Source organism: Sus scrofa, chromosome 13 (genome assembly GCF_054392235.1).
Source record: "Sus scrofa isolate SSC_HxYL_T2T_F1_AM1 chromosome 13, Sscrofa_HxYL_maternal_Yorkshire_Landrace_v2.0, whole genome shotgun sequence".
Lineage (NCBI taxonomy): Eukaryota > Metazoa > Chordata > Mammalia > Artiodactyla > Suidae > Sus > Sus scrofa.
Window position 1 is genome coordinate 40,809,677 of NC_139395.1, and position 27,397 is coordinate 40,837,073.

Genomic DNA, 27,397 nt, shown 5'->3' on the forward strand with positions numbered 1-27,397 from the left:
AAGCTAAAGCAACAGGGCCTAGGCAGGAGGTAGGGAGACCAGGGCAGTGGCCCAGCGGTAGGGTACAGGGAGTCTGTATCCCCAGGCACTCCCATCTGGCGGGTGGGGCCGGGTAGGGTAAGGAAATGGTGTCAGCACCTTCATTCCCACCGCTTGCCCAGGGCCTGGTTTAATGAGCAATGTCCCCCCTTCCCTCCATGTGGGAACTGAAACTGCTCTTATCTCTCCTGGGGGAGGGGGCCAGAGCCACAGCTGGCAGTCATTAAACACCCTGATCAGGCCAGGGATGGCTGAGATATTAATAGCCAGGAGTCGATGGCCCTGGAGACACAGTCTCCCAGAAAGAGGGACAGTAACCTCTGCAGGCTATGGAGATGAGGAGGATGGGTCAGGAGGCCATCCTGGTGATGTCCCAGCCCCCACGCAGGACAGAGGAAGTCCAGAGAGAAGGGAAGGTCTTTCTTGGGAGGACCAGCAAGTCATTAGTACAGCCCAGACTCCTTGAACCCAGTTCTAACAATCCCCATCTCAGTTGTCGAAAGTGAGATTCATTGGGATTGCCCTGTGTGGAAATGTAAAAGCAGACCTCGTTGATGACCCTGAGTCTTCATTGTCTTTAAAGTCTTGGTATTTTTTGTTCAGTTTGTATATTTACATTAGTTTTGATTAGTTTGATTTTTTTTGAAATATTAACCTTAAAATATTATTTGTCCTGATTACCTACTGAGGGTTTTTTTTTTTTTGCAACATCTTTCAATTTTGCATCCAAGGACACCCTGTTCCCAGCCCAGCTCCCAGAGGTCCCAGCATCTTTGAGCCTAGCACGTCGGCATGGAAAAAACTTTGAAGATTGGAGTTTCCGTTGTGGCGCAGTGGAAATGAATCCGACTAGTATCCATGAGGATGCAGGTTCCATCCCTGGCCTTGCTCAGCGGGTCAGGGATCTAGCGTTGTCGTGAACTGTGGTGTAGGTCACAGATGCTGCTCCAATCCCAAGTTGCTATGGCTGTGGTATAGGCTGGCAGCTGCAGCTTCAATTAGACCTGTAGCCTGGGAACTTCCATATGCCGCAGGCACAACCCCAAAACACAAAAACAAAACAAAACAAAATTTTGCAGAGCTCTGAACCAATCTCTATGTGGCCCAGAGGGAAGGGGTCCTGCCAGGGTGATGCCCACTAGAGGTAGGGAGCTCCAAGGTTAATTCAGCAGCTGAACAGTGTCAACACAGGCCTAGGTATTTTCTACCTGTCCACCCTGCCATCTTCAATATGTTGATTTTCATCCACAGATTTATGCCCTCTTGACTGCTAGATGGCTGCTACTGCTCTAAGCATCGTGTTCTCAGAACACCAACCACTGGCAGGAAGGGAATGCATTCTGTGTGTCTCCTCAGCCAGAAAGATAAGCTATCCCAGAACTCAACTTCTGCACATTCTCTTCAGGTTCCTCAGCCAGGACTAGGTCACATACCCAAGCCCTGGCTGTAAGAGAGACCAGGCTTCCAAAGGGAAGTTGATTTGATGAGGAAGAAAGATTGAGGTGATAAGGGAAGATGGCAGTCAAGTTGGCAACCAACAGAGTCAAACTCTCAATCTGCTCTTGGACGTCTCTTTGGGTAAGTGCGTGGCCTTTCAGATTCCCTCCAGCTGAGACTAGTGGTGTGGTAGATGGTGAAGGAGAGGAAGCCGAAAAAATTATGATTCAGTGTAGGAAACGGAAAACACTCTTGGTCTTTTGTGCAGAAAGAGGTTTAACTTAGGGACTTAAACATATAAAGGTTTGAAGGAATGAAAACTAGGGCACACCTAACTTCATGGTCACACCACCCCAGCTGCCACCTTGTAGGAAATTATTGCCAACGTCCTCGTTGCCCATCCATTAAACTGGTGACAAGGAAGTGAAAGGAACTCAGTGTCCTACTGCTACAAAGAGTCACATCTGCCAGATCCCACCCAGCAGGCGCCACACCACAGGAAGAGTGGCCTCCACCTCCCTTCTGCCTTCCAACTCTCTCCCGCAGCGCTTCCCTCTAAGTTGCATCCAGTTCCCCAGCAGCAAGGGAGTCTGGGAAAGGCAGTCTTTAGCCTTCTAGCCCCGAAGCACAGAAGAATATGGAAGGAGCCAGAGAGGGACTCTAAGTGCCAAGAGACAGTTTCTAGCCTAGAGGCTCAAATGGCCTTGTAGCCTCACTCCCCAGAAAGAAGAGCCCATGACCAGGAAACAGGAGCAGGGAACAGAGAAGTGTGACATGGAGAAATAGAGAAAGCCAAAATCAAGATGGGTTATTGAGCTTGTCACTGCTGTGCCAATGGGAATCGGGACCCTCTGAGGAGCGGGCAGAACACGCCTCAGAATCAATTTCCCAGGGAACAGGAGAGCAGTAGTTGCTGACCTCCACCACCCAGCGCTCATGTTCTGCCCATGACAGCACCCTCAGGCTGCTAATCTGGGCAGGTCTGAGTGTAAGCAGGCAGGTCCCTGCAGGCATCCCACACCATGATTCCAGAGGGACAAAGGCAGAATGTAGGAGCTGTGAGGGAAAGCTGAGGAGGGGGGATGGTCGCCTTATTCCCACAGGATCTGGCAAAGGTAGATGAATAAGATACAAGGCAGAGAGTCCAAACAGGTGGCCTCCTGGTGGCAGAGAAAAGGAGCCTGGCACAAAGCTAGACTAGGGTTTTCTACTAGGGTCTTCTTGGTGGAAACTCATGGTGTCTGGGTGCTTGTAGCTCATGAGTTCACTGCTGAGTCTCTTGCTTGGGGCCACCTCGGCTCACTCTAGCTCCTCAGACCCCTCCAGCCTCAGCCGTGCCCCCATCCAGCCTTGGGGGAGGGAGCCACTCTCACCTCAGCACGGGCCGTGGCAGTGCCCAGACAGGCCCACCAGTCCCAACTCAGCCACATTCCCTGTGCCCTCTGGAGCACACAGGAACCTCTGGACCCTTCCAGGCCTCTGGGAGCAGAAGGAGGCTTGAGAGGAAGGCACTCACTCTGACCTTCTTGCCATCAAATCTGTTGCTCCACTGTTTTTATCCAGCAGGGCCACCTGAGGGCCTCAGGCTGCCTAGGAGGCTGTCTTCTAAGGCTGAGTGGGACACATGCCCTCTCTACCTTCAGCTTTCAGTTTCTTTCCCTTTAGGATTTCATCCCAGAGGATAAGACCAGGACACATGTCTGAGAGATGCACCCCCTTCCCTTCCCACCACTCACCAGCTGAGGGTGGGCTTTCCTCCTCCCCCTCCATCCTCCCTTCCCCCTGAGACTGCTTTACTGACCCCTACCCTTCCCTGGTCATTGTGGTGGAAGGGCTTCAAAGGAATACGATTTCAGGGATTCGGAAATGAGAATTATATCGGTTTAATATTTTCAAAGTATTAACGTCATCATATTCACTCAGCAAATAGTTACTGAGCACTTTACTGGGTGCACAGTTCCAACCAGTGACCAATGCAGAGGTCCTGCATGCACCGAGCTGAGCCTCTAACGGAGGAAGCCTCTAACGGAGGAAGCCTCTAACGGAGGAGTCGATAATAAATGAGGAAATTTACAGAAGAAAGAAGGCAGGAAGCGGGGCTAGGGTAAGGGCTGCTCTACTGGTTGGGGTGGTTGGAGGTCTCCCCAGAGGCTGAGAGTGGAGTAGTAACAGGTCATTCTCCCTCCCAGGTAATCAGGATTTTAAACCATATACGTCAGAACTGGGGTCCAGAGACCTTAAGGTCTAGGTCAAAATGTCCAGGGTCCTGCCTCTGCAGCTGTGGCCTGGACAGTATGTGAAAGACACGTGATGGGGCTTGGGGCCTCAGTGCTGCCTGAACCCCACCAGGTGGGGGCTCTAGTGCCCACCGCTTGCCCAGTCACGGAGAGGGGATTCCTGCCCGGAACACGGTAAGAGTTGTTTCTTGGGGCTGCATTGTGGCAGTGACCTGGGTCCAAAAATTTCATCTGGGCATAGGGGCCAAGAGGTTCCCCCCCACTGCCCCGGGTTCAGTGTCCTCCGTGCCAAGTGACAGAGAACAGGCAGCTCTTGAAAAGACTAATATTTACTCTTCGAATGGGAGCTGGCACAGGCTATTTCCTGCAACTGGCGTCTGGCTCACCCCGTGGGATGGACACAACAGGAGCCACTTCGGGAGATAGGCAGATGTCCCCGCAGACACCAGCATCCTGGACGAGACAATGTCTCTGAGATGGGGACAGCATGTTCCAAGGTCCCATCTGATACATCTCATCTCGGCTTGCACACCGCCTTCCTGGTGGAGCACTCACCACCGCCCTCAGCCCTGTTGGACAGCTCTGTGAGAAAGTTCATCCTCATTCTGGCCCCGCGTTCCTTGCTTCTGGCCCTGGCTCTTATCCCTGGGGCCTCAGAAAATGTGCCTGGAACAACCCCACAGGGCAGTCACGGTCCTGGTCACCTACATGCCTCCCAGCCCCGCCCCCCTGCGGCTTCACTTCCCCAAGCTCATACAGCTCGCTCCGTGGCCAGAACAGACTATTTCTGGGGTGGGAGGAAGATCTTGCCTTGGGTGCACCTCTGTCCCCCTGCAGCTGTGTTCATTGTCCCTGTGAGAGCCCTTTAGCTGAGTGCCTCAAGGGGGAAAGAGCCTCCACCAGGAAACTACAAGTCAGAGGGCCTGAATCTGGGAAGGAGAGAGTCCCCGGTGGCCAGAGCCAGCTCCCGCCCGCCTGCATTCCCTCTGCAGCCCCTCTCCTCTCTGCTTTATCCTCTCTCCCCTCCCTCATGGGTCCCAGAAGCCCTCCCTGCCCATTACAGCCCCTGGCCTTGGCTTTAGTTCCCACCACCACCACCAATCCCCATCGGCCAGTGGAGAAGCCCTGGAAGCGAAAACACTGGCAGCACTTGGGGCTTTGAAGGCCCCCAGAGACAGGCCCTCAGCATCATCAAGTCCAGTCAGGGCTGGGCACCCTGGAAAAGATCAGGGGCAACAGAGGCACCTTGGTTCTCCCAGGGATCTCAGACCTGACTGCTGATTCTAGCCAGCTCCCCCCACCCACCACTTTTTTTTTAATTCCTTATTATCTCTACACCTAACTCCCAAGCTCCTGACCCTTTGTAGGCAACCATTCAAATGAACCTAACCTATAAATGAACCTAATATATATCTTTCAGAATATATTCTTAGGAAATATTTTATCATTTTCTGCACATATATTTCTAATCATAAAAATGTTATTTTCCCCTCAGTTCTATGATCTGAAGATGTATCCAGGCTGCTATGTCACATCTAACTCTGGTACTTCTGCCTGTTGCCTGCTGTTCCATGGTGAGCCTGCATGCTTTATCTGTCCATGGTAGACACACAGATTGCTTTCTGCCAACACAAATAATGCTTCAGTAAACATTTATCTTCAAACATGTCCCCTTAAGGATCTGTGTAAGAATCTCCCAGGGACATAACTAGGAGTGAAGTTTCCATATCATGAGATGTGTACATACTAAAGTCGGGTAGGCAGCTGTGTTAGTTTGTTAGGGCCACCATGACAAAGTTCCACAGGCTGGGTGAATTGAAGAACAGAAATTTATTTTCTCACTTTTCTGGAGGCTAGAAGTTGAAGATCAGGGTGCCAGTAGGGCTGGTTTCTTCTGAGACCTTTCTTCTTGGCTTGTAGAGGGCCACCTTCTCCCTGTGCTTTCCCACAGTCCTCTTCTGTATGTGTCTGTATCCTAATCTCTCTCTCTTTTTTTTTTCCTGTCTTTTTAGGGCCACACCCATGGCATATGGAAATTACCAGGCTAGGGTTTGAATCAGAGCTGCAGCTGCCAGCCCACGGCACAGCCACAGCATGGCGGGATCTGAGCCACATCTGCAACCTACACCATAGCCCATGGTAACACCAGATCCTTAACCCACTGAGCAAGGCCAGGGATCGAACCCATGTCCTCATGGATACCAGTCGGGTTCATTAACTACTGAGCCACAATGGGAACTCCCTGGCATTTTTTTTTTTAAACGTTATTTACCTCTTTAAAGACCCTATCTCCAAATACAGTCACACTTTGATGTACTGGGGGTTAGGATTTCAACATATGAATTTAGGGAGGACACAAGTCAACCCATAACAGTAGCTCTGCTCTTGAGGTTGGTTATAGTAGCTGTACATGAAGTCCTCTATCCCCACTCTCATTCCAGTACTTTGTACCACACAGCTAAGTTTTGCTAAACTCATGGACATGGTTGTGAATAGTTTACTATTATTTTAATATGTATTTCTCTGTAATGATTTTAAGCATCTTCATATGCTTAGTAGCTTTCTGGGCTTTCTCTTCTTTTCTGCTCATTTTTCTATTGAAATTGCTGTCCTTCTTTCTGACTTAAGAAATTGCTTGTATATTAATCCTAGCTTCAGACCTTGTAAATATCTTCTCCTACACTTTTAATTTGGCCCATGAAGTCCATATTTGTATGTCATCACATTGATCATTTTGCCTTAAGGGCTGTGCCTGTGACATTTTGAAGAAGCACTTCTGCATCCTAGGTCACAGATTCTCTCCTTCGTGTTCTTCAATGAATTTTTTTCCCTGCACATTTGATCCAGGGACATCTTAGAGCTGACTCAGCAGAGTCAGGCACACTCAGGTAGGCCCCTTGCTGTCTGAACCTCACTCCTCTGCTGGCACTGCCCAAGGGTGCCAGGCAGCTGTGAGGCAGCACTTCTGGTACCTGGACCCAGAGCAGGTAGAGTCCAAGAAAAAGAAAGGCAATTCACCAGCCTGAACTGGCACCCAGCCATCCTGGCACACAAAGGGCACCCTTCATGAGCCAAGATCCCTTTTTATTCTTTGTGGGTGCTGCCAAGTGGTAGATGGCACCTTGTTCTCAGCCCATGGGACAGAGCTCTGGGCTACACTGTCACTGGCTACCTGGGACAGACCTCAGTTTCCCCACTTGAGCAATAAAGGGGTTGAACCAGATAGCATATAAGGCTCAGCCAATTCCCCAATCCCAGAACTCAATAATTCAGATGCTTATTTCGGAAGTCTTTGCCCTCCTCCAAAAGATCTTCACTCTGAACAGGTAGTGAAGAGAAGCTTGGAGCTGTGCGGTCCCCAGTGTGGTTAGAGCATGGTCAGGAGAGGTTGGTGCATTTGCTTCCTTTCTGGAAAATTTTATCAACTGCTGAAGGAACGACCTTGAAACAGTACAATCCCCTGGGTTGGGAACCTGATGTTGTGCCCCCTGGTGGCCTCTTCCTGACAGGGCTGATCCTGAAAAAGGAAAACTACATCACCCTCAGAGCTTGGAGAGCTGAGACCAGAGCAGGGCATAGTGCCTGCCCAGGGCACTATGCCCAGGGCACAGAGCCCGGCAGGAGCTAAGCTTCCATCGAAGGCATTCCTCTCAACCCCCAAGGCAGCACCGAGATTGCTATTTTGGTTTTTCTCAGGGCTTTTCTAGACCCATGATTGCATTCCGAAGTCTGGGGATTAGTGCCGAAGACTATTTGAGCCCTTGCACCTGTCTAGACCTCACTAGACAAGAGAACCTGAATTTGCTTTCTCTCACATTATGCCTCCCCTGTCCAGTGCCAGGCCCACATCACTCCACCCGGGAAAATGGACCCCCAACTCAGAATTTTCCACACAAACACACAAGTCAATAAGCACCTTAGATTTATTCTCCTCCCACTCCTGAAGCCACCTCATTGAATTTATATATACATAGTATATAAATGGCTATACAACATTCTTTACCTACATTAACACAATTTGGCTTTACTACTGTGTAAAATTTTGTTAAAATGTACTCATCATTTACTCAAAATAGATCTTTGTTATTACACGAAAACAGTAAGAAGCTTATATAATATGGACAGCAAGCATTCAAAATGAATACATGAAAGTAAATGGTTTTGCCCTGGCTAAATCAGCCTCAATCTTTTATGCCCTTAGTAGAAAAGTCCATTAAACAAAATGGAATCCTGGGAGTCACATCACTTCTGAAACCACCCCCAGAATCATATAAGGGTTAAAGAAGGTCATGTGTACCAAGCACAGGGTAGAGGAACAGAATGGATTTGATAATTTTACCCTAAATAAAAAGCGCTTGTGGGCAACAGCTCTGCCATCGGTACACAAGGGCAGATGTTTCCATATCCGGTCATTCCCAGATTTTACTGACAAGCCTCTTTTCACAGGTTCTCTGCCAATGATGTTTCCCGAGCAACAGAATTTTGACATCACTGCTCCACAGATGGGAGAATCAGAGCTCTTCTCATTTGGGTCTTCTGACGGGCCATGAAGTTTGGTCCAACCAGCAGAACTGGCCTCCCTGGATCCTGGAGGACCCAACACCACAGGTACCGAGGGCTCTGTGCCTACAAGGCAGGAGGCAGGTCCAGGGGGAGGAAGAGAGGCCACTATGTTTTTGGAGTGAAAGCATGAGGCCATTTACATTGCAGCATTATTAACACCCTTTTTGTAAAGGCCAGAAGACACACTGAGCTGCCTGAAGCATGCACATCCTCAATGTGTTGGGTGATGGAACTCAAAGGCTCCCTTCTCCTACACACAAACGGGGGATTCACCCAGCATCCCCTCCCACTACCACTTTTACCCTCCTGACAGTATGCCAGGGGAGCAGGAGGACGTCACCACTATTTCCCAGGAGAGATCATTGGGGCCGAAGGCAGCAACTTACTCATGGTGGCACTGGATCAAGGCGAAGAGCCTCCAGGCCTCAGACTGACTGGGCACTGGGCCCTCCTTCCCCTCTCATCTCTCAAAGGCACATCTACTCTCTCTCCCACCATTGTTAACACTCACGGTGCACACAGGGCTTCCCTCTGCCTGGGCAGGAAGGATTCTGTATAGAATCACCTGGAATGTGAGTAATGTTGGGGCAGGGGTCTGCCTGCATATCTGGTTGCTGTAAACATTCCCTCCCCACAGGTCCTCACCTGTGCTGCACTGTTCTCTGAGGGCCACCTGTCCTGCATGTTACAGCAGCCCACTCCTTCAAGGAACAGCAAACAGCAGCCCTGAATGAAGGTGCGATACACAGCCCACATGCCAAGAAGCAGCTGCTGTCTTGCAGCAGCAGATAGCCAGACCCCAGCTCCCCTCCCCACCTAACCCCTGCTTCCCGTGCCCCAAACATCTAGCTGTGCTGTGCACCAGGGCTCCTGGAGGTGCCCAGGGTTAGGGCCAGGCCTTGTGCAATCTGCTCTCTCTCTCTGAAGTTCCTGGGCCAACCCTGGACATTACAATAAAAGGTGGCTTCCTCATCCCTGCAGAGACTCCAGCTTCAGCCTCTGTCCCTAGGACTGAAGTATAGAGTGAAAAGAGTCAAGGGAGACCTGAACAGGGGCACCTAGGAAAAGAACAGGAAACTCAAGGTAGGGTTGGTAGAAATGATGTTAAATGTTCTAATTTCAGCTCTCCTCCCCAAACCCTCTTCCCCACCCCTTGAAGAACTTTCAAAGTGTTGAGCCTTGACTCCCAGATGAATACAAGCTGAAAGAAATCCCACCCCAATATGCCCCCACCCAGGAAAAGAAAGCCAGGCATGGTACTCATCACAGTCAGGCGCACCTGGGGAAGGGAAAGCAGAGTCTACATGGTTCCCTCATTACCGCACTTTCAGAAAGGGAACCCTTGTGCTTCGACCCCTTGGCTGGGCAACTGCCAGAAAGCACTGAGCTACATCCCCGCCCAGATACAGCACATGGGGCGTCACACATGCTGATGCTTGAGATCTTGCCACATCTGACAGCAAAAGGCACTTAATAAGGTTTTTCCAGCATTACCCCATATCTCCCTGGATCTAACCCTGTGAAGTCAGCTGGGCAACCACTAAGAAGACAAAGGTGCTCGAACAAATAGAAAAGGTCTCTGGCAGAGCGAGGGTAATTCCTATAACATGGACTCAACTTTCTAGCATTAAGGATGGCACAGGGTGCTACAAAACTCCAGGCCCGAACCAAAGCTTGTGCCTAGGACTTCCCTTGGATAAAATCTCCAGAATGCCTTTCCTATATCATTGGGTGAGCTGAGACTTCTCTTAGCTGGATTTCAGTTAAATAATGTTTATGTGGTCATTATTTTGTACCGTTTGTCAAGTGCGTCTTTTCCCTTTTGTTGTCAAAAGTAAATCTCAAACCTGTGTAGATGTTAACTGATGCCTCACTCATCTAAGTGTGGATAACTTCTCCGCAAGGACAGAAGGCATTCACTAGGATGGGCTCCTCTACAAGAAATGGGCTTCACTACTTGCTGACTATGGATCACAGGATCAGGGGTCCAGGGCTACATGGCAGCACCAATAGTACACAGGCTTGTAAGCAGTTCTAACCAACTTTTAAAGGCTTTTGTGTGCGATTCTAATACAAAAGGATTTGTATCCCCTCCTTAGCTTCTATTTCAATATATTTTCAAAATTATGTCTCAGAAAACCTGCTGGGTATACAGGCAATTATGCAGATGCAAAATCAGTGAAAAGATGACTCTGAAGTTTACATCTGAGGATGCTGCCAATGTAACTTTCACATCCAGATACTTCGATTAAAAATAGGAAATTCTATTGTAAGAAAATAAAATTACCATGGCAACATTTTCCCAACACAGTTCACAGTCACAGGATCTTGTTTTCCTTTAAAGTGACACCAAAGTAGCTCAATTACCATGCACCACCAGTAATGACCAAGTACAAGTGAATCCCCAAAAACGACATCCTGGCTTTTAACATCTACTCAGTAACTCTTACAGTGGCTTTTGACATTTAAAAACTACCAAAGAGCATTTTTTAATGTATCAAGACCACATGATTCAACCCAGAGTATTCTATGCAATTGTGGTGGAGCTATTTCAGACTTCTACCAAGAACAATCCAAAGACCCCCAAAACGGCCTCCTGAATGTACTGCACAACCCAGGCTGAAATTTCCAGACACCTAAGAGATCATATTCAGAGAGAAATTTTGGAAAACTATGATCAGTCGATATTTTGACAATGAGAGAAAGAAAAGTAACTTTTCAGAGCACAGGGTTAATTATATCTTTATAAAGCTTTAAAAAAGGTAACACACTGGAGTTCCCACTGTGGTGAAATGGGTTATGAATCCAACTGCAGCAGCTCCAGTGGCTGCAGAGGTGCAGGATTGATCCCTCACCCTGACACAGTGGGTTAAAGGATCCAGCATTTCCACAGCTGCAGCTGTGCTTGTTTTCAATCCCTGGCTTGGGAACTTCCACATGCTGTGGGTACAGCAAGAAAATTAAAAAAAAAAAAAAAAAAAACACACACTTAACTCTTGTTTGTTAAAAAAAAAAAAAAGAAAGAAAGAAAGAAAGAAGGCCCTTAATCTTTTTTTTTGTGGGGGAGGGCACACCCACGGCATATGGAGGTTCCCAGGCTAGGGGTCAAATTGGAGCTTCAGCTGCTGACCTCACAGTCGAAGCAACGCCAGATCCAAGCCACATCTGTGACCTACACCATAGTTCAGGGCAATGCCAGATCCATAACCCCCTGAGTGAGTCCAGGGATTGAACCTGCATCCTCTAGGATACTAGTCAGATTTGTTTCTGCTGTGCCATGATGGGTGCACTCCCCCAAGGCCCTTAATCTAATTAAGATGATTGGGAAATGTGTGCAGGAGTATTTGGGAGTTCTGAGAACAAGTACACAGGGGCAAGTGTTAAATGACATCATTGAAATGACAGGCACTTGGCCACCACATACAAGGCTGATGGCAGCAGCCTCTGCCACCTGTGACTTCAAAGTGCCACTGTGTGAATCTGTGAGACTCACCTGCTCCAGTTTGTGGCCAACTGCAAGAAATCCTGAAATTCTCATTTCTGCTCATGCTTAAAAGCTTATGATCCAGTAGTACTGGTGACCCAATTTTTAAAATATTCAGAAACCCTGCAAATAAATACAAAACATTTCTGTACCCCTACAGTCCCACCACCACAAAAAGTTATAAATAAATTAAATTCAGCTTTCTTAACTATTTTCTCAGCTCAAATTTGTCCTTACCCCAAATGAAGATAAGTTCAATTTATATCCAAAATATAAATATTTTAAAGGTATCATATCAGATCTAAGTTATCAAAAATGTAAACAGAATTTATCTAGCTTATCATTATAAACCACTTTTTAAAGTTTTTAATTCACCCTGTACTGATCCTCTAAAAAACTGACCAAGTCACACTTAGATTGAAAAGCTGATACAGATTTTTAAGTGGTTCCTTGGAGACAACTGCTAATTACTAAAACTAGTGTTATTGAATCTAGTGGTTTATTGCATCATTCGATTTAAAAGACCAAAATAATTCCATTTTGGTCTTCCACTAATGCTCCTTCTGAATGAGCCCCCGATTCTGCTGTCCAAAGTAAACGAGCTGAACTGGAGATTCCGCAGTAACACTCAGGACAAAACCAGGACTGGGTGTCAAACAACCTCATGCTTTCAACTGCACCTGTGAAAAATCCCCAATTCTCGGTGGCAGTCTGCTTTAGTCGAAAGGAACTTCAAGGATGGAAACTTGAGGTGAAGTCAAGAAGCAGAAAGGGAAACACTGATGACCCTCATAAGGAAATCAACGGATCTGTTCATCCCACAATGTCATCCTCACACTCCACAGTCAGACTGCTTCTCCTGAAGCTGCCTCGTCAGTATCTGATGTGAAGACAGGAAAGCCACTCCTATGTGGAAAAGGATTTGCCAGAGGTTCCTCAGCCCATGCAGGTACATGTTGCCCAGGCAAATGAAAAGCAGCATCAGCACCACCTTCATAGTTCTGGCTGGACTATAGAACAGGTACAAGTAACACTGAAATGACACCAGAGGAGGGAGTCTCCCATCAGAGATAATAAAGTGGCCAAGGTCAAACGCAGGATTTACTTATCATACCTGCCATGCACAATACACATTAGCTTATTCATACACATTAGCTTATTAAACTGAAGTCATTACAATGAAACCTGGACTCACTGGATCAGCTGCTGTTAATCACTGGATGTAAGTGGGGATTTGGAAGAGATAAGCAAAGTGAAATAGACATCACAGGGGGAACTAGAATGCAGTACTCTTGGAAGAATTTAAGAAATAAAGACAGAGGAGTTCCCATTGTGGCTCAGCAGTAACGAACCTGACTAGTATCCATGAGGATGTGGGTTCCAGCCCTGGCCTCGCTCAGTGGGTTAAAGGATCCAGCATTACCATGAGCTGTGGTGTAGGTTACATACTCAGCTCAGATCTGGCGTTGCCATGGCTGTGGTGCAGCTCCGATTCAACCCCTAGCCTGAGAACTTCCATATGCTGCAGGTGTGCACCCCTAAAAAAAAGTTATAAAGAAGAAATATAGACAGAAATGCCCAGGCTGTGCTACAGAAAAAGAAGAGGGGAGTTCCCGTCGTGGCGCAGTGGTTAACGAATCCGACTAGGAACCATGAGGTTGCAGGTTCGGTCCCTGCCCTTGCTCAGTGGGTTAACGATCCGGCGTTGCCGTGAGCTGTGGTGTAGGTTGCAGATGTGGCTCGGATCCCGAGTTGCTGTGGCTCTGGCGTAGGCCGGTGGCTACAGCTCCGATTCGACCCCTAGCCTGGGAACCTCCATATGCCGAGGGAGCAGCCCAAGAAATAGCAACAACAACAAGACAAAAGACAAAAAAAAAAAAAGAAGAGGTGCAGATCAGGGGCAGACAGCCAGAAAAGTATACTCTAACAAGACTGGCCTCCAAACAAGTCTTTCCTTCAGGGGAGTCATAACAGGTAAAAAAAGAAAAGAAAAAAAAAGCCAATGAGAGAAACTGTGCTTTCACTATTTTAGTTTTTCCTGAGTTACAACTACATAGGGGACCACTGTTCCCTAAACAGCCCTCTTATTATGTTTTCAAAAGCATCTCTGACTCAGGGAAAGGTCTCACAGCAGGGAGTGTGACTGATATTTTGTGTAGGGCTATCACACAAGAAGAAGCCATTCTTGTTCTGCAAAAGGTGGAAATAGTTTTTTTGGTTCAATGTTTAAAAAAAAAAAAGCACAGGAGTTCCCATTGTGGCTTAGCGGGTTAAGAACCCAACTAGTATCCCTGAGGATGTGGGTCCAAGGTTGCTGTGTCTGTGGCCAGCTCTGATTTGACCCAGGAACTTCCATATGCTGCAGGTGTGGCCCTAAAAGAAAAAAAAAAAGAAGCACATTGTCAAAACCCCGAGCAATCTGACAAAAGCTCAAGTTACAGTGAGAAAGAGTTCCCTGTTGAAAGAGCTATCTGAGGAAGACTGCGATTGAGGGGATGAAGATGGAATTGTAAGATCCTTGCAGCCCTGAAACACAGGCTTCAGGAAACTTTTCCTGGCAATACCCAAGGTTTTGGAGACTTGTTTTCTAAAATCTGAGTGCATTTTAAATCTTGGGTTGAAAATTTCTTTCTGCACAATCAGATAATTCTTAATAGACCGTCTAGGATATATGTGGAAAACAGGAAGTACCCTGAGAACAGAAATTTTAATTTAAAAAAAAAAGAAGAAGAAGCAGCTTAAACATGCAGAGAAGGTACTAAAATCCTAGCCCATGTGAAGGATGAGGAAAGAGAGTAAGGTTTTTACTAGAACTAACTCTTCCCATAGGGGATTCAAAAGCTCCCTTTAACCCCACTCCTTAGGTATACAACTTATTTGAAAATAACTAGTCAGGGAGTTCCCATCGTGGCTAAGTGGTTAGTGAATCTGACCAGGAACCATGAGGTTGTGGGTTCGATCCCTGGTCTTGCTCAGTGGGTTAAGGATCCGGCATTGCCATGAGCTGTGGTGTGGGTCACAGACTCAGCTTGGATTGCTGTGGCTCTGGTGTAGGCCAGTGGCTACAGCTCTGATTGGACCCCTAGCCTGGGAACCTCCATATGCCACGGGAGTGGCTCAAGAAAAGACAAAAAAAAAAAAAAAAAAAAAAAGAAAGAAAGAAAGAAAGAAAATAACTAATCCAGCAACTAATCCTAGCCCAGGAACTTCCATATGCTGTCATGGCTCACTGGAAACGAATCTGACTAGTATCCATGAGGATGCAGGTTTGATCCCTGACCTCGATCAGCAAGTTAAGGATCCTGTGTTGCCACAAGCTGTGGTGTAGGTTGCAGACGGGGTTAAGGATCCTGCGTTGCTGTGGCTGTGGTGTAGTTTGGAAGCTACAGCTCCGATTCAACCCCTAGCCTGGGAACCTCCATATGCCACAGGTGCAGCCCTAAAAAGACAACAAAAAAATATTTTTTTGCCCAGTCTTGTGTTTGAAAAAAAATACATATATGTAGGTGCCACCTCTGCAGAAGGACATTTCTGTACTTGGACTCCTCGACAATAAGCACAAGGCAGGACCCTGCCTCATACTAGTCAGGCCCAGCCCAATCCCCACAGCAATCTCACCCCTCATTTCCTGGAAGCCAGGTCCAAATTCCTGGTTTCTATTCTCTACTGTCAAAGGCCCTATGGCCTAGGCCAAGTGGCTTTCCCCTTCTGAGCCCAAAGATCTTTTCTCTATAAAATGAGAAGACTGGGCAAGATGGGCCAAGGGTTCTTTCTAAGGGCTGGTATTGTCTATGATTTGAACCAAGGCTTTAGTAGAACAAAAGAAGAATTTAGAAACTTGTTTATGGTTCCAGCAGAACAAAATAAGGCCAGGGTCTAGCCCACTTACTAAAACATCAATGTTTCACTCACCTGGAAAATGCAGGCTACAAAAGGAATAAGAAAAGCCAGGATATTTCCAATTTCTTCATGTGCAACCTAAGACAAATGTGAGGAACACACAAAAAAGAAGTATTTAGAGGAAAGGAAACACTATGACATGAAATGCTTTACTCCTCATTGGGTCTAGTATGGTTGACAGTTCAAAATCTCTAGCTGGGTGAGAAACAAGGCCACATTCAGCCATCAGACCAGGGTATGATACCAGGTATGAAATCCTTCTGAATGGTCTGGTCACACTAAGCATCCTCTCATCTCCATGCATCTATACCGAGCCCTCAACCTGAAATGACGCCACCCTCAAAATCCTACTTACCTGTCAGTACTAAGCTTTCCCCAATTCCTCCCACCCTCAGGTACTGCCACCTCCTTAGTGATTTTGCCACACTCAACCTTGTGCCCCAAGGCAGGGACTACATCCTGACAACAAGTGCCTGTTCTCGTGCCTACAGACACTTGGTAAGTATCTGCATGATATAAATCAGTCCATGAGACAACTCTTCCCAGTGGGAAGAGCCTGAACCTTAAAGTCTAAGAGTCAAGCATTTGCCTTGGATGAATAATACAGCCCCTGCAGTGACTCCTGGGGTCCCTAGGACCACAGGGTGGCCTGATCTCCTAGGAGCAAGTTGTCCATTCCTCACCATTATCCCAGCAGGCCCCTTTGGCTTCTTAGGAAAACAGATGCAAAAGAGCAAGTTTCATATTCAACCTACTATAGAGAATTAAATGAGAAGTAGTTTTTACTTGAATTTTGTTTTGTTTTTGTTTTGCTATTTTAGGGCCATACTGGTGGCATATGGAGGTTCCCAGGCTAGGAGTCCAATCAGAGCTACAGTTGCTGGCCTATGCCACAGCCACAGCAATGCCAGATCCAACCCATGTCTGTGACCTACACCCAGCTCACGGCAACGCCAGATCCTTAACCCACTGAGCGAGTCCAGGGATCGAACCCGCATCTTCATGGATCCTAGTCGGGGTTTGCCACGAAGGGAACTCCTCTTGAATTTTTTTAATGTAGTGCATAATAACCTTATAAATGATACATATCCCCATCCATTTCTTCCATCAAGTGTCTTTCAATTTAAACTGTATAGAAAAGGTTACCTGTAAAGAATGTTCTGCAAGGTGAATTCCACGAATGAGGTTCAGGGCAGCACACATGATGTTGAGAATAAGGGAAAGAACACCTAGGGCCGTCACTGGCTCCATTCGGAAATTAGGAGCTTCACAGTGAAAAAGAAAGAAGAGTCTAGTGAAAATAATTTCTATGTGAAAGAAAAATAAAGACATTAACTAGACCTCCAATAATGAAAAGGTCTGTTACACTAAACACACAATTGCAAACATATTAATTTAAAAAGTTAGCTGTAATTAAAGGAAGGAAAGGCAAGAAATGAAGGACAGAATGGATCTCGGACTCTGAGGTGAATTTCTTCTACAAAGAGGCCCTTCTCTGAGCAAGCACAAATTTTTCAAGTGCTTCATTTCCTTTCCATTTAAAACTGGTTCTTGGCCAGAGACAGTATGGCCCCTCAATGATCAGTGGCAATGTTTAAAGACATTTTGGGTTATCCCTACTGGGGACAGGTTGCTATAGGCATTCACAGTGGGTAGAGGCCATGAATGCTTCTAAACATCCTACAATGCACAAGACAGCCCCCACAACAAAGCATTATCCAGAACAAAAATTCAACAGGGCTTAGGTTGAGAAATCCTGATTTAAAGCAATTTATGGCTTTAATTGTAAATTGACTGTCAAATTTGAAAGCATTTATTTCTATTACACACCTCAACCCTCAGCTTGTAAAATGTTTCACTCTTTTTCTGAAAAGGACACTATCCAGTGTCATGCATGGGAAGAGGAGGGAACATTGATTATTTCAGCTTACAAGTTGTTTCTAACACTCTAATTAGGACAAATGATCATCTTCTCTTTAAAGACAACTGCTAAAATGGATTCTGGTTCACACAGTTAAATGGTGTCCCAATCATTTTCTTGCTACGCTCTTATTAAATCATCCTTTCTTGTCCTTACATTTCCCACATACAAATACTCGCACAAAATATCTAGCCACAACCCAACCAATGCCTACGGTTAGTGTGTTAGAGTTTCCATCTAGCAATTCAAAGTTCCTGTTAGAACAGAGCATGCTACCTGTAAAGATTCTAGCCTTAGGGCAATAGGAGGAGTCAAACCACAGTAAAATGTCCTAGAAAGATAAGCAAGTTGACACTTTCCGGATTTGCTCCTTTTGTCTAAATGGTTAAAAAACAAGATATATCACAAAGTTACCCTGTTTTCAGATATGACAAAGCAGAAGCTTGGGGTTCAATTATCTAGTCTTCCTTCCACAAAAGTTCAATTCAACCCCAGTATAAATTACAACTTATTGAATGGCATAAGAGCCAATCCAGGAATTTACTGGTTGAAACCAATCCAGGAATTTACTGGTTGAAACCAAATTGAAACAAAGTGAAGCCAAAAATGTGAACATTTTTAATATACCACTTTCAAAATTCAAGCAATGAGTTTAGTATAAAACTGTTAACATAGGGAGTTCCCATCATGACTCAGCAGAAACAAATCTGACTAGTAGCCATGCTGACACAGGTTTGATACCTGGCCTCACTCAGTGGGTTAAGGATGCAGCTTTGCCATGAGCTGTGGTATAGATCGCAGATGCAGCTCAGATCCTGCGTTGCTGTGGCTATGGTGTAGGCCGGCAGCTGTAGCTCCGGTTAGATCCCTAGCCTGGGAACCTCCGAATGCTTTGGGTGTGGCCCTCAAAAGGCAACAAAACAAAATAGGGAATTCCCATTGTGGTCCAGCGGAAACGAATCCAACCAGTATCCATTAAAATGTGGGTTGGATCCTCGCCTTGCTCAGTGGGTTGGGGAGCTGGCGTTGCTGTGAGCTATGGTGTATGTAGGTCACAGATGCAGCTCAGATCCCACATGACTGTGGATGTGGCTGGCAGCTACAGCTCCAATTCACCCTCTAGCCTGGGAACTCCCATATGCCACAAGTATAGCCCTAAAAAGCAAAAAAAAAAACAAAAAACAAAAACAAACAAACAAAAAAAAACCCCACCAAAAACCAAAACAAAACTAGACTTTTCAAGTATAGACAGCTCTGTCTTCCAGAGAAAGATTCAGCTCTTACACCATTACAGAATTCTTAGAATGTAAATATCCTCTTTACCTAAAAATTGGTTTAACTGTGTAATTGTAACAAGGAATGCCAAAAAAGCACCTTTGTTATGTGCTAGGCATTGAGTTGAACTGGTGTTAAGGCCAGATTAAGTCACGGACACCAGGGCACTGTGAGCACGTTCATTAACATTTCTTTCCTCAGAGAAGGACTCAGAAATCCAAAGGGAAAGAAGGATGTCCCACAGAGAACCAGACAGAGAGAGGTCTAGAAGCCCTGGCTCCGGCCCCCGCTCACTTGCATCCCCATAGCCCTCCCCTTCCTCCATCAAGGAGAGGGGCTTTCTCAGTGCAGATCTGCAGTGTTTCACTAAGGGATGATAGAAGGACTCACTGTCAAAGGGAAAAAGAGAGAGAGAGAGAATGTGCAAAACTGTACAGTTCAATAAATGACTTCCAGCAAAAGAAAATGAAAATCTCCTTGATAACATTTAAACATGTAGACTTTACCCTGGTTAGGAAAACAACCTGCCAAGTCACTCTTCTGAATTTCCTCAGAAGAGCTGACTCTTTTCAGATCAACTCATTGTCACAACAATCAAGTTGTTGTTTGTTTGTTTTTTTTTAATAACAGCCACTGGAAATAAGATCAGCCCACATTTTTCCCCACATATTTTATACACCGCCCCTGACCCAAACACCTTCCCAGTAAAACAATCGATGTCTATTAGAAGGAAACACACAATCTCACTGCATCTGCATCAACATCAGAGAGCAGCAGGCCAATTACCAGGTTCCAAGTGCATCCGTGTGTGACCATTCATCACCCCATTGGCCACATCTGTGTCCTCCAGAGTGAGAACCACTGGGGGCTGGAACTTGAGGTCCTCCTGAATTTTTTCTAAGCTGTTCTCCATCTGGGTAGAACTTACATAGTTAAAATGCCACTTCACTTTCTGAATGACACTGTCTGTGAAAAAAAGAGCAACCTAAGCTGAGTGTTTTCGTCACAATGGATGTTATAAGACAATATGTTTATACAATGATGTTACAGCGAATCAGTCAGCCAGACTCTGAAGAGTGTCAACTACATATGAAGGGTCAAATGATTAGTACATATCAGGACTGGCCTCATCAATCTCTTCAAAGCAGAATAATCCAAAAGTAACAGTCTGTCTATCAGAACCTCAGTGGCGAGAGAGTCAGGGGACAGGGGCTTGAGTCTTAGCTCAAGTACAATCCTGGGCCATTCACAGAGTATTTCTAAGCTTGAAAAATGAGGACAGTTATCCTTGAGTTTTAATAAGTAGTTGAAGTTTCATACATACTAGCACAGCAAAATCATGTATAATTCTAAAATCCATGTACTTTTACTCATAGTCTACCCTCACTCAGTAATGAGTAAGTGTGATCCTGGGAAAGGTCTCCTGTCAGACTAAGCCCAATGCTTTGGAAGAAGGCACATGCAGAAATTAAAGGAGAGAAGAACACAGGTCCACCAGCTGCCAACCAAATAACAGGCAAGGGATGCTGCAGCTGTGCTTGGCTTGGGGACAGCGTACTCTCTTGCTAAGAAGAAGTTAAGTGGGGCTGAGAGCAGCAGTTGGATCAGAGTCTCATAGACAGACTCTGGGTCTGTGTCACAGGCCTACCACCGGAGGCCCACAGACAAGGGAGGTCCCTGGCATCTATCTTCAAGTGACACCAAAAGAGGCTGCTGGCCCCATCGCTGATAGCCTGGCCCCAGACCACACGAGGGGATGTGAGGGCTACCGCAGGAGTTGCCAGAAAGCATAAATGGCAGCCCTTCAGGTGCCGCCCTGCAGCTAACCCTGAGTACCAAATGCTGCCAGCCCCTCCTTCAAGAGCTTCACAGCGATCCTGGTGATTGACACCGAGACCAGAGAATGTTCCCCAACTCCCACCTCTACTTCTGTTCTCCAAGAGCTCAAACTGACTTGAATCACACCTGAGAGAAACAGTGCACACACTATAGTCATCCTGCTGTGTTCCAAAGCCCTGAGCCTCCACCCAGCCTCTCTGGCAGGGCCTAGAAAAGGAGTTTCCTCTTCCAGAGCAGTGCTTCTCAAACCTCTGCATGAAGGAGCAGTTTTTCTTATTTCCAAGCAGTTGTAGATGGATACTTTGATAAAATACAATAAAAAAAATATCGCGGGAGTGTCAAATTACCTCTAAACTCTTATTCTCACTTTCTGTCCCTCACGCTCAAAGAACGGGTCTGTGTACCACCATAAGCAGTGCTGCTCTAGAGTAAGGTTGGCAAGGTGTTCTCAGAGTGCCACAGAGTCAATGCTTTGGGCTTAGAGGCCCTAGGTGGTCTAGTCACCATAGCCCACCTCTGCCAGGGAAGGGCAAAAGCAGCCACAAACAACCCATAATAGAATGAGGGCTGTGTTCTACTTTGTTTACAAAAACAGGCCCTGAGGCCACAGTTTGCTGACCCCTGCTCCAGAATTAGACATGCGGGTTTCACCATTCCTTCACCTTGCCCCTAGGCTCTGGAGAGATGAAAAGCCAGAATGTTAAACCTCCAAGCTTGAAGGCCACCTCCACAGCTGTGAAATCTCATGGTACAAGGCCATTCTCCAGTGACATGTTGCTGCACGTCCAGTGGTTTTCCCTGATGGTCAAAGCCAAATCCAGACTGGGAAATTCTATACATATAATGTCATAAAAGAGATAATACAAAAGAGGGTTACAAACCAAATTCGAGAAAGGCGTATGGCCTGGAGGCTAGGCCAATGCAGGTGGTATCATAGGAAGCTGTGAATTCCCACCACAGGGTCTCCAGGAAGTAGAAGGCCATGGCAGATGGACACTGGTGGGAGCAGATAGCCATGCAGGCCACATCCCTCGAAGAAGAGAAACTGGAACAAAAAGGTGTCATCCATGTTACCAGGGAACAGATTCATGTATTCATAGCCCGTGCCTGGATACCACCATTCCTCAACTACGGACTTCCTGGGCTTTGAACAGTCCCACAGCTGTTTGTTGCATATATACCATTTCTTCAGCTAGACCTGCCTGGGGCTGAGCCTTTCTTATACTTCCTCTCCTATGTGCGTAGCGCTATGTGTCGCCGACAATGTGTGATCATTCTGACTTTTTTTTTTTAATTTTTTTTGCTGCACCCACAGCATGTGGGAGTTCCTAGGCTAAGGATCAAACCCATGCCACAGCAGTGACCGCAGCCACTTCAGTTACAACGCTGGATCCTTAATCTGCTGTGCCACAAGGGAACTCCCTGACTTATTATTTATTTATTTATTTAGTCTTTCTGTCTTTTCTAGGGCCACACCCATGGCATATGGAGGTTCCCAGGTTAGGGGTCTAATCGGAGCTATAGCTGCCGGCCTATGCCAGAGCCACAGCAACTCGGGATCCGAGTCAAGTCTGCAACCTACACCACAGCTCATGGCAACGCCGGATCCTTAACCCACTGAGCAAGGCCAGGGATCAAACCCGCAACCTCATGGTTCCCAGTTGGATTCGTTAACCGCTGAGCCACAACGGGAACTCCAATAATGGTGAGTTTTTAAGTCAAAATAGAAATGAGCAGAACATTTTTTTTTTTTTTTTTTTTGGTCTTTTTAGAGCTGCGTGTGTGGCATAGGGAAGTTCCTAGCTAATGGTCAAACTGGAGCTGCAAGCTGCCGGCCACAGCCACAGCCACAGCAGATCCGAGCCACATCTGTGACCTACACCACAGCTCATGGCAGTGCTGGATCCTTAACCCACTGAGTAGGGCCAGTGATCAAACCTGCATCCTTGAGGATACTAGTCAGGTTTGTTTCCACTGAGCCACAACAGAATATAGGAACTCCTATATTCTACTTTTCAAAAAAATGACTGTAGTACCTAGAATTTCATTTGAAGTCACAGGTTGTTTTTTTTTTTTTTTTTTTCCTTAACAAAGAAAAACCTTCCTATTTGAGGTACAGCACAAAGTTCACATAGTTTGTTAGGTAATCACAGCATAATGAGGAAGGGACCACCGAGGAAAGTGTTTTGAGGCTCCCAGAGAAAGGAGCTGCAGATGCAGCTCAGGGTTTGCTTCCAAGCACCCGAGCCCACAGCACAGATGACAGCTGCATATATATCCCTGCCACCGGGTTCCCTCTTCATGCCATGACTCTTCTCATCCAACACCACCATCAAGCCTGCAGTCAGGCCTGGACTTTTCCCTTTGTTTTTCTGATTCTGAGGCAGAATTCCCCTAAAAGGATCCCACCTTATCGGGTCAACTAAAAATTTACTGTTCAAAGGGAGCAAAAGGGACTTGGTAAGTGAAGGTCTAGAAAATTTCACTTGGTAAGTGAAATTCTAGAAAATGATCATGAAAATCTCCAACAAGCCATTTTGGTATCTGAAAGCCTGCCTTGCCCTTATCCCTCCATAGACTGGCTTCCTGCTCTAAGCCCTAGAATAAGAAATGATGGAATACATGAGAAACAGACCTTGGTGCCTGGTTGCCTGCATTCAAATCCTGGCTCTACTAGTTAACCACCAGTGTAATCTTAGGTAAATCACTTAACCTCAGTTTCCTCCTATGTAAAACAGGTATGATGTTATCATCTACCTAATAAGCCAACACAGCACTTAGAATAGTGACTGACCCAGGAAAACACTCAATAGTGTTAGCTCTGATTACCACGATTACTGTAACCACTTGGTTCCTACTTCCACTGATAGCATTTGCCACACTGTATTGTATTCAGTTCGGTATTTCTCTTGTCCCCTCATTCGACTTAAGAGTTCCTTGAGAAGAGGGGCCCTACTTGTGTCCATTTTTCACTCCCCTACTCCTGTCAAATAAAAATTTAATTAAAAAAATTTTAAGTGAAAAAATTAAGAAGCCAAAACTGAAAGCAAAAACTCTTAAGTTTTTTTCCTTTTTTGGCTTCCTCACTCTTGTCCTTTTCCTTTTCTGACATTTTAATCACGTATCTTCTCCTTCCTCCCGTTTTTTTTCCTACCTTTGCACCAAATACAGAAAAAACTACCAAACTAAAGGCATGAAGACTGGATGCTCATGGGAGCTCTGCTCATACAAAGGTGGGAGTTGGGGCAGCAGTGCTTGAGCCCCCTTGATTCTGCTGTAAATATAACACAACCTTGGGCCACTGTCTGACGTGAGACCGCTTTTATTTATTTTTTATTTATTTATTTATTTATTTATTTATTTATTTATTTATTTTGTCTTTTTTGCTATTTCTTGGGCCGCTCCCGCGGCATATGGAGGTTCCCAGGCTAGGGGTCGAATCGGAGCTGTAGCCTCCGGCCTACGCCAGAGCCACAGCAATGCGGGATCCGAGCCGCGTCTGCAACCTACACCACAGCTCACGGCAACGCCAGATCGTTAACCCACTGAGCAAGGGCAGGGACCGAACCTGCAACCTCATGGTTCCTAGTCAGATTCATTAACCACTGGGCCACAACGGGAACTCCTGAGACCGCTTTTAAATACGCAGTGGGATCAGCATAATGTCACCTCCATATGTGGTTAAGAGTAACCCAAATTGGGCTGACATTCCAGAACAGTGAACATGCTTGCTTACTGGATACTGAAGTCACGTCCTTTTGCAGAACCTCGACCTGGATACTGGGCCAATCGCAAGGCTAAAGTCTTGAGCCGTCTCCTGCATTCCAGAAAATCTTGGGTGTGGTAAAAGTCAGTGGAGGCCGAGAGAGGCAGTCCATCCCTCACCCTTACCACACAGGCAAAAAGGATCATGGACATGGTCCGCAAAAGAAGTCATGAGGACACCTGAGGAAAGCAAGGTCACCTTATTACTGTGGGCTGGATGATGGTGCCAGGGACACCCCCCAAAAAATGTCTACTCTGGGTTGTTTCACCCTCACCCCCACCACAAAGGCAAATGTGGCTTTTATTATTATTTCCCGGACCTCTACTGCTATGTCACTACCAGCTTTCCTCCCACCATTAGCCTCCCTGTCTCTTCTTCACTTACAGTCCTCCTTTTCCTTCTCTCTAATGGACCTCTCCACTTCCAGAATTAAACCAACTGCAATGAGGGAGCAGAGATGTGAAGAAGCAGGACCAGAAGGGCTTGGGAGAGACAGCAATGACAGCAGGAAGCAAGACACAGGTGGCAAGATGGCCCCAAAGGGACAGGAAGAACCTGACACTGAAGCACCAGGGGCAGAATCCAGTGACCTGTGCATTTCAGGTCATCCAGCAAGGTAGGAGCTGAGCCATATCCTCTCCTGCAGTGGAGTGATTCTGAGCATTTACCCCAAAGCTGGTGGCAAGGAAAGCAGAAGGCAAAAATAAAACAGGACAGTATGTCCTCTTGAATCTTTGCACATGTTTGCCACAGAGCCAGTCTTCAAAATGATGTGAGTACCTACAGATGGTTAGTGGAAGTCATTTAGAAAATTATATTACAGTAAAACACTAAATATTTAGCCATGGTATTTCGGCCCCATAAGAAACAAAAGGAAACACAGATTCTGAGGCCTCATGGTGCCTGTGGCAAATTAGAACAAAGTGCTTCTCAGGGTAGAAACAGCCCTGGACCAGTTCTGCTGGAGAGTCTGGCTGGGTTTCAGCTCTCACCTGTTAACTCTGCAGGTGCTCATGCAAGGCATAACCTGCACATCTGCATGTAGGATGCCCTGCAACCAGGGATTAGTTGAGGTGGCTATTACAGCTTTAATACATCTTTCCATGCAGCTACACATCCTGTTTCACAGATCCTGTTGTCAGCTCCTCTACCTGATAAGATATTAACAGGTATGTGCACTGATGGACCTTTCTTTCAAAGAACACGAGGGGTGTGATCTGGCATCTCAATTCCCATGGGCAGCAGCAAACAGGAGCCCCAGGATGCATGCTACTCTTTTCACCTCTGTGCCTCTGTGCATTCTTCCCCTATGCCTACATTCCTCTGATTTCCCCATATGCAAATCCACACCAGGGTCTATCTCCAATACACCCTCCTACAAGTACTTTTACCTCCTGTAAATTCCCAGAGGAACTACCTCTTTGTTCTCTATTTTACTGACTTAGTTCCACTACCTAAGTGTAAGTTCTAAGAATAAAGACCATATCTGTAATGGACGAATGAATAATTATTCCCAGTTTATACATGAAGAAACTGCAGTGGTATAAAAATAAGAGAAGTCAAAACAAAAAACTGGTCTACCAGGCAAGAGACCGTACACAGCACATTTTGTCCCATCTCTCCACACTTTCCATTGAGGAATAAAAATGTGAAAAGTCTCAGGAAATAGGAAAGGAAGAAATAAAACTATGCCTACCTGCAGATGATATAACTGTCTACATGGAAAATCCTCAAAAGCCTACCAAAAAACCTCCTAAAATGACTGAGTTCAAGAGATCAACATACAAAAATCAATTCTTTTTCTACATACCAGCAATGAACACATAGGAACCAAATTTAAAAATAAAATACCGGAGTTCCCGTCGTGGCGCAGTGGTTAACGAATCCGACTAGGAACCATGAGGTTGCGGGTTCGGTCCCTGCCCTTGCTCAGTGGGTTGACGATCCGGCGTTGCCGTGAGCTGTGGTGTAGGTTGCAGACGCGGCTCGGATCCTGCGTTGCTGTGGTTCTGGCGTAGGCCGGTGGCTACAGCTCCGATTCGACCCCTAGCCTGGGAATCTCCATATGCCGCGGGAGCGGCCCAAGAAATAGCAACAACAACAACAACAAAAAGACAAAAAGACAAAAGACAAAAAAAAAAAAAAAAAAAAAAAAAAAATAAAAATAAAAATAAAATACCAACACCAATATCAAATGCTATCACTGACATGTGGAATCTGAAGAAAGGACACAATGAACTTCTTTGTAGAACACATACTGATTCACAGACTTTGAAAACCTCATGGTTTCAAAAAGGAGACAGTTTGGGGGGGTAGGGGGATGTGCTGGAAGTGTGGGATGGAAATGCTATAAAATTGGATTGTGATGATCATTGTACAACTATAAATGTAATAAATTCATTGAGTAATAAAAAATAAATAAAAAGTAAAAATAAAATACCATTTATAATCATCTAAAAATGATTTCAATAAAGCTGTAATTTTTTTGTAATGCAATACTTATGTGTAAATCTAACAAAAGATGTACAGGTCTTATATGTCGGAAACTACAAAATACTGCTGAAAGAAATTTTTAAAAGTGGTGATATACCATGTTGTGAATTGGAAGATTCAACATAGTAAAGATATCAATTCTCTCCCAAAGTGATATACAGATTTAATATAATTCCTGTAAAAATATCAGCAAGATAGTTTGTAGATATAGATAAGATTATTCTAAAATGTATATGGAAAGGCAAAGAAACTAGCTGAAACAATTCTGAAAAAGAATAAATGAACAGAAACACACTATCCTACCTCAAGACTTACTGTATAGCTACAGTAACTAAGATTGTGTGGTACTGGCACAGGGAGAAACACACAGATCAATGAAACAATATGGAACCCAGAAAGAGATGTAAACAAGAAGAGCCAAATGATTTTTGACAATGGTGCAA

General features: G+C 45.8%; 1 protein-coding gene and 1 long non-coding RNA gene across 51 annotated transcripts in view; one reads left to right on the forward strand and one right to left on the reverse strand.

The window, feature by feature from the left end:
* Nucleotides 1–5,524: 5,524 nt before the first annotated feature.
* Nucleotides 5,525–27,397, reverse strand: part of SEC22C (SEC22 homolog C, vesicle trafficking protein) — a 45,442-nt gene continuing 23,569 nt past the window's right edge. For 10 of the 50 annotated variants that reach the window (XM_021068234.2, XM_005669387.4, XM_084986567.1 and 7 more), the window contains 6 exons: nt 24,432–24,640; nt 21,577–21,740; nt 19,643–19,822; nt 16,807–16,925; nt 15,673–15,738; nt 7,619–12,793 (listed from right to left, as the gene is read on the reverse strand). In XM_021068234.2, the coding sequence (XP_020923893.1) occupies nt 12,593–12,793; nt 15,673–15,738; nt 16,807–16,925; nt 19,643–19,822; nt 21,577–21,740; nt 24,432–24,613 (912 nt within the window). In that variant the 5' untranslated portion in view covers nt 24,614–24,640 and the 3' untranslated portion in view covers nt 7,619–12,592. Of the gene's footprint in view, nt 7,231–7,618; nt 12,794–15,672; nt 15,739–16,806; nt 16,926–19,642; nt 19,823–21,576; nt 21,741–24,431; nt 24,641–25,453; nt 25,613–27,397 lie in introns of those variants that run through there. The other 40 variants (XR_014822264.1, XR_014822263.1, XR_014822259.1 and 37 more) reach the window with 16 other exon arrangements.
* On the forward strand, nt 16,074–24,003 carry LOC146397276 (uncharacterized). The gene is made up of 3 exons (XR_014822933.1): nt 16,074–16,158; nt 23,273–23,394; nt 23,867–24,003. It is a non-coding gene; the product is annotated as an uncharacterized LOC146397276 (long non-coding RNA).